Here is a 20,271-nt window from a genome sequence, read left to right as displayed (position 1 = left end):
GGACCCGAAACGTCAGCTTTCCTGCTCCTCTGATGCTACTTGGCCTGCTGTGTTCATCCAGCTCTACACCTTATTATCAAAGATTTGGAGGGATATGGGCCAGGAGCAAGCAGGTGGGGCTAGTTTAGTTTGGGATAATGTTCGGCATGGACTTGTTGGACCAAAAGGTCTGTTTCAGTGCTGTATGACTCTATGTGCAGGTTAGGTAGATTGGCCATGCTAAATTGCCCCGTACTGTCCAGGGACGTGCAGGCTAGGTGGATTAGCCATACAGTCAGAGAGTCAGACAGCATGGAAACAGACCCTTCCATCCAACTAGTCCAAGCTAACCATGTTTCCAAACTAAACTAGTCCCACTTGCCTGCGTTTGGCTCAAATCCCTTCAAACCCTTCATGCACTTGTCCAAATATCTTTTGCAGGATTATAGAGATAGTTTGGAGGGGAGGATGTTCTTCAAATGGTCATTGCAGACTCAATGGGCTGTACGGCCTCTTTCTGCACTGTAGGGATTCTATTGCTCTATGAATAGGAGCAGCCACAGAGAGAATGACAGATCGGAAGAGACAACTGTTTCAGCCAACAAACTGCCACCACTTCTACCAACCATCAACCAACGTTTTCACTATGGGGAGCTTGTGAGGGAAACACAAGGTTCAAAAGGATTCTCTGAACCCAACCATCCGTAAGGATGGATCATCCTGAATATAAGGCTTGAAGGTCAATTGTGGGTTAAACTGAGCACCAAGGTTTCATATAATTTGGTTCAACTGAATGGCTGAGAGAACAGATTACTGGAAAGGAACAGAATTTATGCAGAGCACCAAAACTTCAGCTTTGTTCTTTATGGTGGTCAACTGGAGGTAAATTTCGTTCATTCACTGTTTATCTGATCTTAAATCCATTTAGTAAATTCAAACACGTCTTAAAATGATCCTGCTTTTGCACAATCTACATAAAAACCATTCTCCTGTACAGTTACACCAATTTTTTCAAAACAGACTTACCCTCTTTCTTTTCCACTAGATTTCCAACCTGATTCCCCTGTAGATAAATTAAATCAGTCTTTCAGCTCTAGTCCATTCATCTCACATGACATTTTGAATACTAGCATAGGTAACATAAGGGGAATTTTTATAAATATTAGTGTAAATACTTCAAACCTGCATTAGGTTGCTTACTTATTCCAGGTATACTTTCAATAGGAATTTGTCGCACTCCTTCTTTAAAGCAGGAGAGTCCTGGGTACACCTTTCGAATCTGTGCTTGTTTTCTTTCTATCAACTTTTTTATAATCTTAAAAAAAAAAGCATTATAATTAGGAACAAGAAATAAATTAAACAACTTCTTTATTTACAGTACCCCATGGACCAAAAATTGGATACTAGGAAAATAGTTATGGCATTATAAAAGAGGAAGTGCTAGAACACACCAGGTCCATCAAAATCTAGAAAAGGCAAGTCAATATTAGGGATAACACAGTGTGGAGCTGGAGGAACACAGCGGGCCAGGCAGCATCAGAGGAGCAGGAAAGCTGACGTTTCAGGTTGGGACCCTTCTTCAGAAATGCTGCCTTGCCTGCTGTGTTCCTCCAGCTCCACACTGTGTTATCTCTGACTCCAGCATTGGCAGTTCTTACTATCTCTAAGTCATTACTAGGGGTTCTGATTCTGAATATTATTGATATCATGATTATTATTCCCATTCTAACTTGAAGCACTAACTCTGCTTCCCTCTCCACCAATTCCACCAGGCCTGCTGAGTTTCTCCAACAATTTCTGTTTTGTTTTAGATTTCCAGCATCTGCAGTTCTTTGTTTTTTATTACTGCTGAATTTCTCTGCCTTTTATAATACAATAATAATGGTGTTGCCTTTCTTCAAAATTGAAAATAAAATACAAATGAGCCTGTTGTAAGGTGGCAAAAAGATAAAAAAAAGTAGGAGCCAGGGTAAGAGAAACAGAAATACTGATCACAGAGAGAAAATTAATAGATTAAATTACCTGCTTCCTGCTTAGAGAAGCTGGGACCCGATGAAATATCATCACAGTGAGGTAAAGAAAAAAATTAGCATGTGCGTAAATTAAAATGCTGCAAAGTCTCTGGACTAAACACAAAATTTAGGGAACATGCAGTGAAACAGGACAGCATGAGCAGAGAACCCCTGCGCTGATTCCAAAAAAACTTGAACAGCACATATTTCCTTCCATTCATCTCATCCATATCTCTGCTAAAGAAAAGATGATTGATACTGTTGGGTTTGAATTTGAGAGCAGAGTGTTCAGCAGAAATAAGAGATGCTGTCCAGTTGGACGATGAAAGAATGATAAAGGGGATTTAAAGTCGCAGGAAGAATAGGGTCATTCTTGGTGAGAGAAATGAGAACCTTGATGTTCACCTGACAACAGGAGCAAGAATCTTAAACTCAAATATTCCCCATACCAACATGTGTACACTTTTTGCCATCATTAAGAGAGCAGGGCATTTCATTATATTTACATTGGACTCCCATGGTTTCCAAGTGATCATGAAATCAAAAACAGAGGCGGACGCTGCTGCTTGCGGAAGCTGAATGCTTTTTATAGCACTCATAGGTGGGGTTCAGGAGTGTTCTGTTGGCCCATCCAGCAAATCTTTGGACTCTCTTCTGCTGCCAACAGCCTCCCTTTAGCAGTGGCCATGATTACCAACCTCTGCAACACACTCCAGCCCTGATCTGAAATCTATATTAACACTGCACGGAGGTTGGCAAGGATGCAAAATGTACTCTGGGTGGGGGATTTCAATGTCATTCACCAAGAGTGGCTCAGCAGTACTGATTGAACTGGTCAAGTCCTAAAGGACATAGCTGCTCGATTGGGTCTGTGGCAGCTAGTGAATGAACTAAGAGGGAAAAACATACTTGACCTCATTCTTACCAACATGTCTACTCCAGATACATCGGTCCTCGACCATACTGGTAAGAGTGACCACCACACGGATGGTGGAGCTGAAGTTCTCCCTTTACACCGAGAGTACCTTACATCATGCTGTGTGGCTCTAGCACTGTGCTAAATGGGACAGACTGAACAGATCTAGCAAGTCATGACTCGGCATCCATAACAGCTGTCAGCAACTGTAGCAGCAGAATTATACTCCAACGCAAATGTAGCCCCATGATCCAGCATAGCCCCACTCCACCATGTGCAGCAAGCCAGGGAATCAACCCTGGTTCAATGCAGAGTGTAGAACAGCATGCCAGGAGCAGCACCAACTATATCTAAAAATGAGATGTCAACCTGGTGAAGTTACCAAACAGGACTACTTGTTTGCCAAACTGCTCAAGCAGCAAGCGATAGACAGACTTATGTGACACCACAACCAACGTACCAGAGCTAAGCTCTGCAGTCCTACCACATCCAATTGTGAATGGTGGTGGACAATTAAACAACTCACTGGAAGAGAAAGGCTCCACAATTATCTCTATCTTCAATGATGGGAGTGCTCAGGACATCAGTGCAAACAGAGGCTCATCATCTGTCTGGATCTGAATTGCTGCCTGGTCTCACGCAATCCTCTATGAGTCCTGGGATGTTTCTTCTTGAGTTGGCTGCCGAGATATTTGAGTGATATGCTCATTGGATCATGCTTCCAGGTCTAATCTAGAAACACTGCCCACTGAGGTGAAAGTCTCGAGTTGGTGGATGGCGAAGGCGAAAACCTTCAAGGGTTGATGGCTTCCTCCTCAGAGATGGAGGTGAAGTTGAGAATCTCCAGTACTGACCTCTTTCTGATGCCATTAGCACCGGCATAAAGGGGGAATACCGATAAAAGTTTTGCACAGATTTTGCTGGGAAGTGAAGAACACTTGGCACAATGCCGCTTACTGGGTTGGTTGCCCATTGAGATCTCTCTATCACCACATCGTAGCTTTATTCTCCTCTGGCTAGATCAAATATTTTCTCCTTGTAGGTTGTAAGGAGTCTGACGTCTGCTGTCCCCTATTGATTTTGGACCAAATTATCCTACATTTAGATCAAGAGAGCATGTGATATAGGACCAGAATGAGGCCATTCAGCTCATCGAGTCTGTTCTACCATTCAATCATGGCTGATATGTTTCTCAACCCCTTCCTCTGCCTTTTCTCTGGAACCTTTGATCCCTTACTAATCAAGAATCTTTCGATTTCTGTCTTAAATACACTCAATGGGTCAGCCTCCACAGCCTTCTGCAGCAAAGAGTTCCACGGATTAACTATCTGAAGAAATTCCTCTTCATCTCAGTTCTAAAATGTCATCTCTTCACTGAGGCCGTGTGCTCGGGCCTCTCAGTTTTCTGTAAGTTTCAATCTGATCCCCTCATGATTCTAAACTCCATTGAGTATAGACCCAGCATCCTCAACCGTTCCTCATATCCCTTCCTTCCCGGGATCATTTTTGTAAACCTCCTCTGGATCCCCTCCAATGCCGTCATTGATACAGCGCCACAAACTGCTCACAATATTCCAAATGCAGCCTGACCCCCAGCGTCTAATACAGCCTCAGCAGTACGACTCTGCTTTTGTATTCTAGCCTTCTCAAAATCAATGCTAACATTGCATTTGTCTTCTTAATTGCCAACTGAATCTACATGTTAACATTACGGGTCCTAGTTCAGGTTTCTATTAAGTCCCTTCGTGCTTCTGATTTCTAAAGCCTTTCCCCATTTAGAAAATAGTGCACACCTCTATTCTTCCTACCAAAGTGCAAAACTTCACACTTTCCCACATTGTATTCCATCTGCCACTTCTTTGCCCACTTTCCTAACCTGTACAAGTCCTTCTGCAGCCTCTACACTTCCTGAACACTACCTGTCTCTCCACCTATCGTTAGGTCACCTGCAAACCTAGCAACAATGCCCTCAGTTCCTTCATCCAAATGGTTCATGTATAACATGAATAGTTATAGTCCCAACTCTGACTCCTGCAGAACTCCACTAGTCACTTGCTGCCATCGTGAAAAATAACCCTCTTATCCCTAATCTCTGCTTTCTGCCAGTCAGCCAATCCTCTATCGCCGCCAGTACCTTGCTCCTAACACCATGGGCTCTTATTTAGCAGCCTCCTATGTAGGACCTTGTCAAAGGCCTTCTGGAAATCCAAACAGACCACCTCCACAGGGTCTCCTTTGTCTAACTTGCTCGTTACCTCCCGAAATAATTCTAACATATTTATTTAGTATGGTCTCTCCTTCACTAAACCATCCAGACTCAGGCCATTTTATTATGCACTTCCAAGTATTCAGTAATCTTATCCTCAATAATGGAATCTAAAATCTCACCAACAACTGAGGTCAGGCTAACGGCTCTAAATTTCCTGTCTTCTGCCTCCTTCCCTTTGTAAACAGGGGTGTTAAATAGCCATTTTCCAATCCTCTGTGACCCTTCCTGATTACAGCGATTCCTGAAAGATCAAAGACCAATATCTCCATCTCCACAGAGATAGAGGGAGGAACTGAGATGATGGAAAGGACAGAAGAGTTATGGTCATGCATGAGCAGGAGAGGTTTTGAGATGTCCCCTGTGAGTGAGTAGAAAGTGCAGAGAGCAAGAAGGATTAGGAGTTTGGGAGGATCAAGAAGGTGAGAGCCACTGAGTGGAAATCATACATGCAACAGTGGGAGTTGCAGCCAACCAGCCTTGATCAGATGAGTGTGCAATGGCAACGAGTGACTGCCAACCCTGTGAATGTGAGGTAGCAGAGATAAGATGGTGGCACATATCTTTATAGAGTACAGAAGATCACTGACCTTTCTTCACACTGCTGAATGCTTCTTTTCACCCAACCACAGCACTGACTAGTTTATAATTTCAGTCCAGGCTGGCTTGGTCAGGTGCCATTGATTCTTTTGGTGGTTGGCTAGAGAAAATTTGTTTTCCTTCTCACCACCCTGTATAGCAACTCCTCCAGGTTCCTGTCCCCGAAGTGGGGAGCAATATTTTATTTCCTTTTGGACGTGTGCTCCGTAATAATGGTCGAGCACCACAGTGTAACGGCAAGTTCTTGGCTGGCAGCATCTAAAGTGGGGTGCAGCTGGGCTTCAAATGAGGTGCCAGAGGTGAGAATGTTGGAAGGTCCTGGCAATGATGGGCACATGGACCTCTCCAGCCACAATTCCTCAAGAAAGGTGCCAAAGAACTCAACTATATAATTAACAAGGTGATGAGCGGAAGATGGCAAAAGGAAAGTCCCTCTGGGCCATTGCAGATCGGGCACCATGAATGTCACACCACAAAAAACTTTAACTGCAAATTGAAAATTGCACTCTATTTTTTAACTAATCAGAAGTAAAATATCAGCAAAAAAAGGCACTTAGTACCTCTTTCTGTTTCTTTATGATCACTGAGAATTCAGTGTATGGAATCCGTGGATTCAATTCACAGCCCATCAGAGTGGCACCTTCGTAGTCTTTAATGTAACCAACATACTTGACTTTTGGAACTTTTATATCCTTAGAGAATCCCTGAAATAATACAGAATATCAGAAAATAACAGAACAAATGTCAATGTTCTCAAAGTCAATATGATGAGAACTACTTTGTAATAACTTAAAACTTTTGTTTTTTTTATTTGCAAAAATATACTATATACATAAAAAAATCTTTATGTTCATACACAGTTACTGAAGCAGTTCTGTAGTCTTTGCATATGAAGACCAAATAAACGTAGAAATTTGGCATTCCCTGCAGTTGCAATAAACCCAAGGCATTCCTTACTTACGCAGGACAATATTTACATACATTTGAGGCACCGAGAGGGTCTGATAACTGAACGGATCCTGATTGTACTTTGGCAGAAAGATCTTGAGCAGTGGTCTTTCACCACTGTGTCCTAGCGGTAGCTGCCCCAGAAACATTTTTCTGAGCTTGTTGACAAAATTGGTGCACTGTATAACAATTTAATAGCAAATACTAATCTCTCAGATTTGTAAAACAAATAAATTGATTGGATTTTTACGTCCAGTTATTTAATTAAATCGTTTCGGATTTAAACATTTTTCAAGTGGCAAATAATTTACAAACTTTGAGAGAGAGTAAGACATACTGGTATTTGCAACTGCAGTTAAACACTATTACAGAGGCTACGTTTAGGTCCATATGATTGTGAATGGTGTATGATCCAATTTGTGTGCAGTATAATGCAATTAATCAATTTAGAAAAATTACTCTTCGAAATTAGAATGTAATTTTCACTTCATTATGAAGACAGTGAATTTATAATATTTAGATATGCAAGACATTCTAAACTTGATAGCATGTAATAAGCAATAAAACTATTATTCTTGATTAGGCGGAGGAGGCGATGGCCCAGTGGTATTATCACTGAGTTGTTAATCAGAAACTCAGCTAGTGTTCTGGGTACCCAGGTTTGAAACCCACCACAGCAGATGGTGGAATCTAAATTCAAAAAAATCTGAAATTAAGAGTTTAATGATGACCACACCCCATGAATAAATTTAAAAAAGGTGAGACAGTTATGCTTGAATTTTCTTTTGCAATAAATACATCAAAATCCCTGAATTTCCCTGTGCTGATGAAGGGTTTCGGACCGAAATGTTGACTTTCCTGCTCCTTGGATGCTGTCTGACCGGCTGTGCTTTTCCAGCTCCACATTTATTGACTCTAGCTTCCAGCATCTGCAGTCCTTACTGTCTCCAAGTCCCTGAATTTCTCATCTGAACTGGATACACCGTATGTTTTCCTGTTCTTTGAGATTCCCAGGTATAAACTTCCCGAGGGGTCCTGCTCAATAGCCAGAATATCTTGACAACTGTGGAAAACACCATAAATTTTTAAATGCCACTTTTATTTTAGTTTTTCCCCATAGTCCATGGAAATTCCAGTGTAGATGTGTTATGATAATTTATATTTTAGTGAAGTACAAAATTTAAAACGCAAGATCTAGGAATGGACATTAACTTCAGGCATTGGAATATGCACGCTGCAGTTTGACCAGTTGTTCTTGCTAGCAGGAGATCCAATGTATTAGAGGTAGACTACATTAATATGCCACTGGTAAATTAACTGCTCTGTATGGATCTCCTGCTGCAGTTGACTTGCTTCAGGCTGGTGCAATATCACGTGAAGTGGATTACAAGCTGATGAAATGGGTGAAGATATGACTGCAGAAAACTGATGTAGAGTCTACGGGTGCTGGACATGGAGGGATGGGGCTGGGTGGGCGATGTGGAGCATGTGTGGAAAGGCAGAGGATCATGTTATGAAAAGCCCTGGTTGGCAGCAGCCAACAGTATTCTTGTGGACTGCCAGGGGATCATTTCTATTTCACTGAGACTCACAATAACAATTCTTCATGCAACAATGAGGATCCCAATTATTTACTACCTTTAAAAGCCCAGGAAATACAAAGGCAGATTTTAAAAAATCCCTGTGGGATTGGGACAGTACGTTACGTTCCAGATTTTTCTACAGCTGCAGTTTTATTCATGGTGCAGTGAATCTAAAAGATCTAAGAGTAAATTGTTACATTGTATGAAAATTAGAATGTCTTGTTAAAACACTTTATTTAGATTTCTCGTCAGTAACTATGCATGAACTTTTCTACTGCAATATACAACTGTTTGAAGAGCTTAGACATCAAGGCCACAAATAACATACCTGCTTTTTGAAGTAGCCGATTGCATATTCATCTGCATAAGTGAGGAAGTTCAGAATGTTGTGTTTGATGTGATATTCTTTTAGATGATTCATTAGATGGGTTCCGTAGCCCTGAAGAACAAGCATTTGACTATTGGTCATTTTTCCATTGATAATTTTAATTAACAAAAAACATACTATACTACTGCTTACTTACAGTAGCATATCTCAATAATCTTTACAGGAGAAATACTTAATAAGCCCATAATTTATCTTTCAAGGGGTTTCAGTTATAACAGGGTTCGACAGTGAAGACTGTGACTCATAAATTCAACACTGCTGGGTATCAATGGTTTGCATCTTTATTTGCAGCATCACGGGTAGCTTAACGGATAAAACTAGCTTTTGTGTTTAGTTAGTTGTTGTTTGCCAAGCTAGTACAGGACAGTGAACTAGATTCAACAATTAGGCATTAGGTAAAGAGTAGAGCTCCTTCAGAAAGGGTTCTAACATGATATGCCATTAATGACGGGTAGTCTGTGTAACTGCAATTACGAATATAGTTGATTAGACAGGGGATGATATAAAGTGGCAATATTTGTACAAATGTGATTTTTTTTCAATGAACTGTCACTTGCATCACCAATGGGCACTCAGACGTGTTTCCTTCTCATTTCCCTCCCACTATGTGGACTGTCAAGGGCTATTTCTGGCTAACAGTGTTTGACCTGGTGCAAGCTGGGCTTTAAACATGGTACAGACAGCACAAATCTCCTAAGTTTCTGGCAGTGTCAAGTAAGTTCACCACTGCTATGCACATGATAGTGTGGTACCGGAGAGGTGTTGTGCAAACGTAGTGAGATAAGCAGCAGAGAACTGTACAAGATAACTCTCTAGAGATCATGGAGGGAAGTTGACGAAAGTGACACAACTAACAAAACTAAACAGAATCTATCAAAATCTTTACTTGCCCTGTAGTACCATCAGTTGGCATCATAACAGGGTAGAAACAGGAGAGATCACTCAGTATTTGCTGATACGCAGGTAAGCCTACACAAGCAAACTTTGGTGAATGATCTTGGCTTTCTGGCTGAAAATTCCTGACAGAATGTTATATCAAGTTTTTTATGAATACTGCTCCAAAAACATCTAAACTATGTGATCTATCTCTGTTTTTTCTTTATTTGTTCAAGGGATATTGGCACTGCTGGCTGGCAGCCTATATGGTCCATTCCAGACTGCTCTCAAGAAGGTGCTTGTGAGTCACCTTCTTAAACTGCTGCAATCTGTGGGGTGATACGTATATCTGCAATGCTGTTTGGAAGGGACTTCCAGGATTTATTACCACCATAATCTTTAATTAACTTAAACGTCAACACAATTAGATTTTAAATAAATATATGCTGATGAATACAGGTTAGTAATTACCCTTTAAATTCATGCTTACCTTCACTTGTTCATTAGAGGTTACAGCACAAAATACAATCTCTGTAAAGCCTTGTGTCGGAAACATCCGGAAACAAATACCACCAATCACACGGCCATCTTTGATCAAAGCAAGGGTCTTGTGTTTACTACGATAAAGTTAAACAAAATGACGTCAAATTTAACTAATCTTTTAGTAGCCTCTATTTAAGCTTTGCAAATGTTTCTCATGGTAAATGACCGATATTAATTTCTGAAGGTCTAGATGCTGATCAAAGGAGATCATGTGTTACCTTCAGTGATGCACATAGGGTTCAGATGGCAAACCTTCAAGTATGCTGTCCCAAAGTATGTTTATTTAATGTGAAACTCAGTAGCACCTATCATAATAAATAGTTCCTGAGATGTTTAGAATGCTTACTTTGCTTGTGAACTAAGCTGAAATTCAGATAAACTGACCTTGCTACTGATTAAAGCAAACTGCATATTTTCAGCTGAAGTAAACAGAAGTTTCCAATTTTTTTTTAGTTCTGTCCGGTTTAGTTTATTTAGTTCTATATAATATGTCATGAATCAAGAGGATGAACACATCATACCATTCAGACTGTTGTATTTACTACACATCAGACATTAATGTTAAATCATCTTTAGTTCACTATAATCCTATTATGTATGCCATTCTGTTTTTATTCTTCAAACGTCACTATACAGTTCAAGGATGGATAAGTTATCATCAAACAGCACTGAAAAAGAGAAACCCATGATCTTTTGATCTGCTATGAAATCGGATCTAAAAAGTTAACTTCTGTCCTGAATCATGCTGCACACTGCTAGCTTGTTTTCTGCTACAACGAGTGGATTACTACAGAACAAGTCAGAGACTAAAATAGGATCCACTCAACCTTCAAAACTAATTAAAAGAGGACAAACTCTATTCTACTGAACTTATTACTATTATCATTAATTGAAATGTAGCACTTTTTAAAAAATATACATAAAAATCAGTTTAATGGAATGATACAGATCTTGGATATCAATGGAAAAGAAATTAAGATGTAAAATGGATTAACATTCCCTGTCATCCAGTATACACACAAGATTAATTTATTCCTCATTAAGTTTAAAGATTTGAGCCTTATCACATGATAAACAAATGTTTTTCGGTTCAATTAACAAACCAATATGAGAAATTGACCAAACTGAGATATTATTTTTACATTAGCAGCAGTCATAAAACATGTACTCACGGATCAAAAACAAGCCGAGTGATGTATTCCTTGGGCATTCTGGGTAACTGATGGGAGAACACATTCTGTAATCCAACTAACCACATCATCATTTTCTTGTTTGGTTTTTGACTGAGTGAGTTTCCCACAACGTGGAACTCGATTACACCCCTTCTTTCTTCAAGCCTAGCGGCTTCATCTCTGGCTGCATGTGCTGATAGTAAGCTGGTCTTGTAAAGGACAAGATAAATAACAATTTTCTATTGCATCTTGTACACTTTAATCAAATTGCAATTAGTATCTTGAATATCTGAGCAACATATATCAATCTGACAATGAAAGCAAAAAGTTTAACCTTCTCAGCATGCGAAAAGTGTGAAATACTAAAACATCATTTCAAAATACCATACATGGAAAGAAGAGGAAGTTATAACTAAATCAGGAACTTTATGTTATAGATAATGTATTCATCTATCCTAAACTCGAGACTTAATTCTTAATTAACTTCCCTATTTTTGATAAAATATAACGTAGAAATTGCATTTCAACAGTTTGCTCATTTTGACAAGTAAACGATTTTGAATAAATGCTTCTCAATGAGCTATTAGGTTAATTCTTAACACCTGGAAACCAATTTATTCACCTTCATTGAAATATTGAAAGCAAAATGAGAAACCTTAGTTTGGGATTACAGAATATTTCTCAACTGTATTGTAATAAAACTACATAGAAAAATATAAGCCTTTCATTTTTATGTTGAAATCTCATATTCATCAAAACCTTGACATCAAAACTTCTTTGGTAGGGGGAAGAAAAATGAAGGAAGTGGAAGACAGAGTGATCTTATAAAAGCTGAAGGAGAAATCTGAATAAAGGGATAACGGATTTAACTATTTTCTTTATTTAAAACTGACAAAAATAACTTCCAGTAACAAAACTGAACTTTGCTCAATGTGGTTCCCAGCAAGTAAACTTCAATACAAAATATGATGTGGTATACTTACCTCTGGACCCAACATAGCAGCTGTATCTGTGATAGTTGACATTACTTCATTCACTAGCTCCATAGGGATATCTCCCAAAACTCTTTGTCTCTTAGCATCTTCCATATTAAATGGTTCTGTAGGTTTTCTTTTCTCTCCTAACGAAACATAACAATTCTGTCACAAATTCCATCTGGTTCAATAATAAGCCTTTTAACATTTTGAAATAAAGAGAAACTGACAAAACAAATTTAATGACAAATGACCCGACTATTAACACACAATTAGAATGCTGAATATTGAAACTCAGCTGGTGGTGCATGTACTGGCATCGGTTTCCAGCCAGAGAAATCGGAGAAGAATCAGGAAAGACTTCCAGCTGTAAAATCACCCATCAAAACCAAAGAATTGACTGTTGATATGAAGGAGTGATCAACCAGCATTGTGGTGACTCCATGTAACATGGGAAAAGCTGAAAGAGCAAACAACTAACCAAAGTGCTGAACACTGTAATCTTCCTTGTGGTGATATGAATATCCATTTTCTCTTCACGATCTAAAATGGCTGGTGGTGACCTGCTCCTGAAGCAACATAATGCCATTTTAGTGCTGAATTCTGGGTTTGCATAAAACAGCAGCTCCAATGTGGGTATTTCCTAATAATCCCTCTGATATTAGCACAGCTGAGGCTGGCAGCTAAATACAACAGATAAATCAAACTCAGACCTTGCACAGTTGTTGAACAGCCAGATTTACAACATGCCTTGAAAATAATGTGTGCTCCAAATATGTAAATTATTGGCATATAAAGAAGGAACATTGCATCATATCAAAATACGGACTCAAACCTGGGATCAAACCCAAGTTCGACCACTTTGTGGCAATATGAGGTGATGATCCGGCCATGCCTAGAAGGTAATAACAGTGACAGAAGCTAAGATTGCGTTTGATCCTTTTTCAGGACAGAAAGCACAATTAGACAATTGATACAGGAACGTAGCTTTAATGAGTTAAAACATCAAATGCAATAAATTATTGGCTGAGTATTGGTTTTAGTAACATCTAAATGGGTAATACTCACAAGAAGTTCTACAGTGATTCGTACAAAATTTCGAAGTTTGCTTTCAGGAAGGATGTGGTTCAATAGGGTCTGTATTACTAAAAGCTTTTTCCAAGCTTCAGCAATAACCTCTCAATTTTTAAGATTTAACTGTTTGTCATACCTAATATTTGCTCTGAGCCTGGAGCCGTTTTGTTCTTCCAGACAGGACTCAAACTTCCAATATTGGTCTGATCAATGTTGCCAGAAGCTGGGTTCGATCCATACCCAAATGGCTTTGTGTTTGGCAGAATCCCAGGAACTGCAGGAGAGTTGACAACTAACATTCCAAAACACATAAATAAGTCAAAATAATGTAACAATACTTATTTAATAACTGAATATATTAATTTTAGCTGAGGTGTTATCATAATGCGTTTAATACTTGTATAACTTATTTACATTTGTTGTAGAAAACACTATAGGAAAGCCAGAGCTTAAAAAAAACATTTTCTGAAAGTTTAATATTCCTTTTTTGGTAACTTTATATCAGTTTCCCCACCCTGTTTCAGAATTCAAATGTTGCTGACCTTGTTGTATTCCTAGTTGGATGTTACCAGAGGACACCATGAAGTCTAAATCCCATATAGGAGAGTTGTGGCTGTACACTTCTTCCTCTAACATAGAAAGGAATCTATAACATTAAAAAAAAATGCATTACTACTTTTTGTGCAAACTGTAGTAACTTTCTATTTGGAGACATTTATAACATTAATAGTTTTTTTTAATATCTAAGAACTTTTTAAAAATGATTGAACCTCTCAGGTCTCCTTGTTCCTGTATTCTGTTTAAGTAGTATAAACTAAATGATACAATCTCCTGCCAGTTCTCCTATGTATCATTTCACACTTCTCTGCACTAGATTTCATCGACATGCATCTATTTACTCATTTCATCAGTCTGTCCCCTCCTGAAAACTGCTCCTATTCTCCTCATTGTTTAACACATTACCAAGCATATGCATCATCTAAAATCTTTGGAATGATGGTCTCTGTCTATGCGTCTTTATAACTTCCAGATGCAATATTCTCTGAACCAGTTCCCATCCTTTATTACCAACTCCCACTAACCCCAGTTCATCTCAAATCCTCTTCTAATATCAGAACAGGACAGATTTAATTCCTATACTGGCTAAGATCACCTTGAAAGCCCCAAGTTCTCACCAGAGGTGTGATGACCCTCACGTTAAATTCATTACCAGTTGTCTCTCTCTAATGAGAGAAGTTTATTAGTCTATGACTATGGTGACTTGTACTTTCATGCTAATCTTATCTCTTTGAGTGGTCTAAAAATGAGCTACCCCACTGGTTAAAATGTGCCCAGATGAAATGAGTTCTGCCCCAAATCTTACCTCCATGCCAAATTAAGTCTAGTACATGCATGTTGTGGTACTTCTAATAAGTTAATAGATCTACATCTGCAATGCAACTGTCTGGTGGCATTGTGTGATCTGAAGCCAAAATTTAATAAACATATATGTAAGCCCCAGAAAAGGGACTGGTGTCTTCAATGGAATAACCATTAAGTTCCTACCTCCTGCATACTTTTAGTATGTAGATAACACATTTTTGACATTTGAATATACAGCTGCATCAAAGAATTTCTTAGATAACAGTGTGGAGCTGGAGGAACATACCAGGCCAGGCAGCATCAGAGGAGCAGGAAAGTTGACGTTTCGGGTCGGGACCATTTCTGAAGAAGGGTCCTGACCTGAAATGTCAACATTCCTGCTCTTCTGATGCTGCCTGGCCTGGTGTGTTCCTCTAGCTCCACACTGTGTTATCTGACTCCAGCATCAGCAGTTCTTACTATCTGTGAAAGAATTTCTTAGCTTAGTAAAGGTCATCCTGTGCTCAAATTTACCATTTTCGCAAAATGTGCCTAAAAGAGAAATTAAACAACCTTCCTTTCCTCCATGTATTAGTTGAGAAATCTGCCAATGCATTCTCTACTACAATCTACTGAAAGAAATGTTCGCTGATCGTGTACACGTTGGGATTTCTACCATTTCCCATGCTGCAAGACCCAATTTTACTAGCAACCTTGTGAATAGCATCCTAGCCATTTTCTCATATGTAAACTTGTACGTATCAAAATTTTACTGTGATGATGGCCCTGCCAATCAGCACCCTCTTTTTGCGGTGTAAATTGGTGTTCCATTCCCAAGTCTGTTTTCTTGCAACTTAATCCTGATAATTGTAAGATTTTAGCAATGTTTAAATTAAGATTTATTTAAATCCTACAAAGTGCAGAAATGTTAAGGCCATGTTCTTTCATTTTTTACAACGATTACATTTCAGACCACATTTCATTACCAATGACATACATTGGCTCATCCTAAGGCCAAGGACAATGCACTATAAATTCCTTCTTTGCATTTTATGTTTATAAAATTGCAAACTATCTAAATTAGTGATGCCAGGACTTGCCTCATGTCCAAGCTGAAATTATACCTTTTCTTAATGCAATCATTTAAATGGGACAAAACGTTTAATAAGAGCTTTAGTTTATTTTCTGATTCAGATACAGAGAAACAACATAAAAAGAACATTCAAAGCGTTAGAGTGTAGGTGTTTTAAGTACTTACTTTGGAAAATGGGTAAGGATCAATGTTTGCTTTTCTAATGGTAGCTTATCTTTCTCCTGCCTGGATTTCTCCAGTAACTGGCGCCTCATGACAGTAAAAACAGAGCGCAGCAATGTCCTGCCAAAAACCTGGGTGGTTTCATGCCATGGGAGACTGTCACAGAACTGAGGAACATTGCAGTAACACAACCACCTGAAAAGAATCAGCAGATTTGTAACTGAGTTCAATTAAGTATGTAAAAGCAATACAAGTCTTATTTTTTCCATGTATAAATACTTAAAGCATGACATAGGCATTCTTGGTAAAGTAGTGATATATCAGAACCTATGTTAGAATTCAACTTTTATTTATATTTGGCTTATGACTGCATCTCCACTTTCTTTATGCATTTCTGATACTTAAATGGCTTGATTGAGGCCTAAATACAGGTGTGGAATGGTTGGGTTGAATGATCTATTTTTGTTCTGTATATTCTACGAAATTTATTCAAGGCAGAAAGTTCTCTTCAAAAAGCAAATTACAACCCACGTAAAATGAGTTTCCCTGTTTACTCTAGGTGGAAGATCATTTCTGGAACACTGATTTTACTGTTAACTCTTAAGTTTAAGAGTTTCTGTTGTAATTTAGGGGAGAGCTGTGGTTCCGGAAGACAACTTGGCACATTCGAACTTATCCATCCAGAAAACCCCCTGAAATTATTTAAGCACAGTATCTCATAGGAGTCTGAGTGATATGGACTATGAATTGGGCAACAAGGCACATTTTGAAATCAGGAGCAACTCATACCATCTTCCATGCTTTTCACAAATGGAGTGACAGGATTTTCTCTAAGCAGCAGTGAGTTATCAAATGATGGTCATTATTGCTTGCTAAACACTTGCTGACGGCCAAATTCACCTCATTAATACTCAGCCTCCTATCTTATCAAACACGCTAAACAAGCTCAAGTCAAGGAAACTTAATAAGGAAACCACATTGAGCAGCCAACAGATTCAGCTTATCCCTTACTCCAAATGACCTCTACATTGGACAGTAGGCATCAAATTCCCAGGGTGTGGTCCATGGACTCTAGCGAATTGCATGTCATGTCCGTGGACATAGGCTTCGGACATGCGTCAGCCTCTAAGAACCCTCACTGGACACTTCTGATCGCTTCAGAATGTTTCTGCACTTCAATACTAAACCTGTAACTATCATTGTAATGCTGCAGCAGTGACACTTTGCACTCAGTGACATGCATCCAGTTCAGGCACTGGGCTTGACTGCATCTCCGGATTCTTTGCTCGCTGTCATAGTGCCCATTCACTTCGAACCTCCCTGAAAGCTCACAACATTCCTGTCTTGCATTGCCTTGCCTTTTTGCACTTTCGTCCCTCAAACAGAGGCTCATATTACTTCTGTCTAGCTATGTCATTTAATGCAGATGCAAAGCCAGGGAACTTGTCATTGTTGTCAGTAGGCCTCAGTCAAGTCAAGGGGGATAGACTTTGTTCACAGGTTCCCGGCACAGTAGGTCAAAGGAAGCGACAGATATAGTCCAGCTCCTGCTCAGGGCAGTCAGTCAGGATCCTATTCTCATAAGGGATGAGAAGCCAGATGACAGGCATCACACCACCCAACTTGACTCTTTCTGCCCTATTATGGGCTGTTCTTGTGAAATGAAAGAATGAAATGAATGTGAAAGTGGGAGGCGAGGGAGCGCACCACCGTTGGTGCAGGTAGGCGAGTGACTGAGTAGGCAATGCAGAGGAAATGCAGTGTTAGTGGTGCCGGGAGTTGGGATGGGTGACAACACGTCGGGAAGATGTTGCAGGTAGCTGCGAGTGTTGTGGAGCACTAGCTGTGATGGGAGATGGGTACAGTAGCAGAGATAGAGCGTATCAGAGAGAAAAACATGAACTTATTCTGGTGGAGTGGTCATTGACTTCCTTCCTGTAGCTCTGGGCATTCCTCCAGACTGCTTTAACCTGGGTCACAGCCTCAGGCCAGGCTGGCATGTTGGTGTTATGGCCCCCACTGTTGGTTTTGAGGGAGGAGTAAGTCCCACGGCTGCACCACCCGGTCCAGCAGGAACTCCAAGTTGCTGCCTGCTTTTAAAAATGGTACAGGCACAAGCGATACTGGTAAATTTGCGGTTAACTGGTACATGGTAAGGGATAGATTGTACAGAAATCACTCATGAAGGACTCTATGTGGCATGGTCGACAATCAATAAGGCAAGCTTGGTAAGACATGGTGAGAGAACTCACTAGGCCTCACATTGACAAACCCTTGATAAACTTGTGCAACTCAGACCTAGCCAAAAAAAAATAAGATTCAGTCCAAAGTGTTATTCTAGGATTTTAGGCTTTTGTCTTGGTGACCTAAACCACAGATTTGTCAGTCTTTATTTGCAGAATAAATTGTGTTATTAGCCCTGAATTTATCTTTTAATAGATTCAATCTGTATTACAAGCTCACAATTTAATGTAAATCAATAATTTTAATTTTCCTTTTCCAATCCTTAGCCTATCTTGAAGACTTTTAAGATCACCTTTCATACACCTTTTCAAGTCTGAAAATTCTAAGTTGTTGTGTACACTGTTGTTTTTCTTCAATAATTTCAATCATTCAGTAATGTCTTCCCCCAAGGGAATCCTTCTTTATCTGGAGGAACAGAAAGGGGAGCACAAACTTAAGTCTTTGAACCACTGCTAGCCCCATACTAGAATCTATGAGGAGAGGTGGTTAGAACTTCATCTGTGCAAGAGAATTATGTAAAACACCATGACAGACTTACGTCACATGATCCAATCATCTCTGCAGTAAAGCTCCTTCACAGATCTTAGCTTTCATAGTTAGGGATGACTCTATACACATAATGCAGACAATGCTAACAAACCAACCTAGCCATCCTAGCTATGTAAATGTGTTTGGAATTAATCAACATTTTTTTGCTTGCATGAGCCAGTTCATCCCCTTCACCACAAAAATTTGTAACAGCGTGATAGGACAAAGACATTTATTGAGTGGCTAGATTCCCAATGTTCAGGAGTTGCAGATTGTAACCATGAGGCCCTTCCAATCTCTATAGCAATACAATTGTATAAATAAACAGGAAAAGATTCCAATCTCAGTGTTCTCCTCACTTGCAACCAAAACACTATTATGAAAGTTAATACTCGTTTTCGGCAATTGTTGTGGAATTTGTCATTTCATCAAAATGTGGTCCATAACATCAACTTTCAGAGTGGATCCTAGCTGTTGGGAATGTCTCAGGCACTAGCTGTGCAAAAAGATAGGTACACTAATAGGTATAATAATGTGCTGTACAGATAAGAGTAATCATTTTGTAACCTACTTGCATGTTGAAACAACACTTCAAATACTTGGTTAGAGCTAGGCAAATACAGTTGAACACAGTATGCAATTATCCGTGGTTCATTTTCTCTTGATGACATTACATGATATATGTACTCTCAAACCTCAGTGGCACCAGTCGTGAGTTGGTTGGCTGTTATGTTGTGTACAGGAGACACTTGGGGTTGCAGTAACACTAACATTCATTTCCTAAGTCCTGAAATAGATCAGGCACAACACTTAAACTTCAACACTTCAACCAAACATATTTTGAACCAGTGGATGAGGCTGTTGCCAGTATTTATTAACTAGGTCTAGAATTGGAAAAAGATGCTATCAAACAGTACTTGCTCAGCAATAACCTGTTCAGAGACGCTCAGTTTGAGTTCAGCAGAACCACTCCGTTCTGGGTGTCTTTACTGTCTTGTCTAAACATTGACAAAACAGCTGAACTCCAGAGGTGAGAAGAGAGTGACTGCCTTCCATATAAAGGAAGCATTTTATTCTCATAGGTAAAATCCTCCCTGCTGATCACAATATTACCTTAGGGTTGAGAGGCTTTGGGTAGATTAACTACCTCCAACCCTTTGTGCTTGTACTGGTCTAAGCTACTGACAATATGTGAGGGAGGATGTCCACACAAAGTCAATGGACTCGTTCTTGATGAACAGGAAATGGTTTGTTACATATGGCTTATAGTTAGTTACCTTACATCTGAATACATCATGGTATATTGTGAACCATCAGGCTCAACCTGACAGTAAGTTAAACATAAAATGTGGGAGCAGGTCAGCTCCTTCAAGTGTGCTCTGCCATTCAATACAATCACGGCTGAACGTCCAACTCAGTATCTTGTTCCCCCTTTCTCCCCATGTTCTTTGAACCCTTTAGTCCTACAGACTATGTCTACTTCTTTTTTGGATAACAAAGTGTACAGCTGGATGAACACAGCAGGCCAAGCAGCATCAGAGGAGCAGGAAGGCTGACATTTTGGGCCTAGAG

General features: G+C 39.5%; 1 protein-coding gene across 2 annotated transcripts in view; it reads right to left on the bottom strand.

Moving 5' to 3' along the window:
• kat2b (K(lysine) acetyltransferase 2B) overlaps positions 1-20,271 on the bottom strand; it is a 58,646-nt gene that overhangs the window by 11,075 nt on the left and 27,300 nt on the right. For both annotated transcript variants that reach the window (XM_048609272.1, XM_048609276.1), the window contains exons 6-15: positions 15,931-16,122; positions 13,874-13,977; positions 13,468-13,623; positions 12,267-12,403; positions 11,284-11,492; positions 10,059-10,185; positions 8,633-8,743; positions 6,334-6,477; positions 1,180-1,294; positions 1,006-1,042 (exon numbers count right to left, since the gene is read on the bottom strand). In XM_048609272.1, coding sequence (XP_048465229.1) covers positions 1,006-1,042; positions 1,180-1,294; positions 6,334-6,477; positions 8,633-8,743; positions 10,059-10,185; positions 11,284-11,492; positions 12,267-12,403; positions 13,468-13,623; positions 13,874-13,977; positions 15,931-16,122 — 1,332 coding nt within the window. The remainder of the gene's footprint in view (positions 1-1,005; positions 1,043-1,179; positions 1,295-6,333; positions 6,478-8,632; positions 8,744-10,058; positions 10,186-11,283; positions 11,493-12,266; positions 12,404-13,467; positions 13,624-13,873; positions 13,978-15,930; positions 16,123-20,271) is intronic.

Source organism: Rhincodon typus, chromosome 2 (genome assembly GCF_021869965.1).
Source record: "Rhincodon typus isolate 14 chromosome 2, sRhiTyp1.1, whole genome shotgun sequence".
In the NCBI taxonomy this organism is placed as follows: domain Eukaryota; kingdom Metazoa; phylum Chordata; class Chondrichthyes; order Orectolobiformes; family Rhincodontidae; genus Rhincodon; species Rhincodon typus.
Note: the sequence above shows the minus strand (reverse complement) of the source record. Positions and strands in the feature narration are given on the sequence as shown.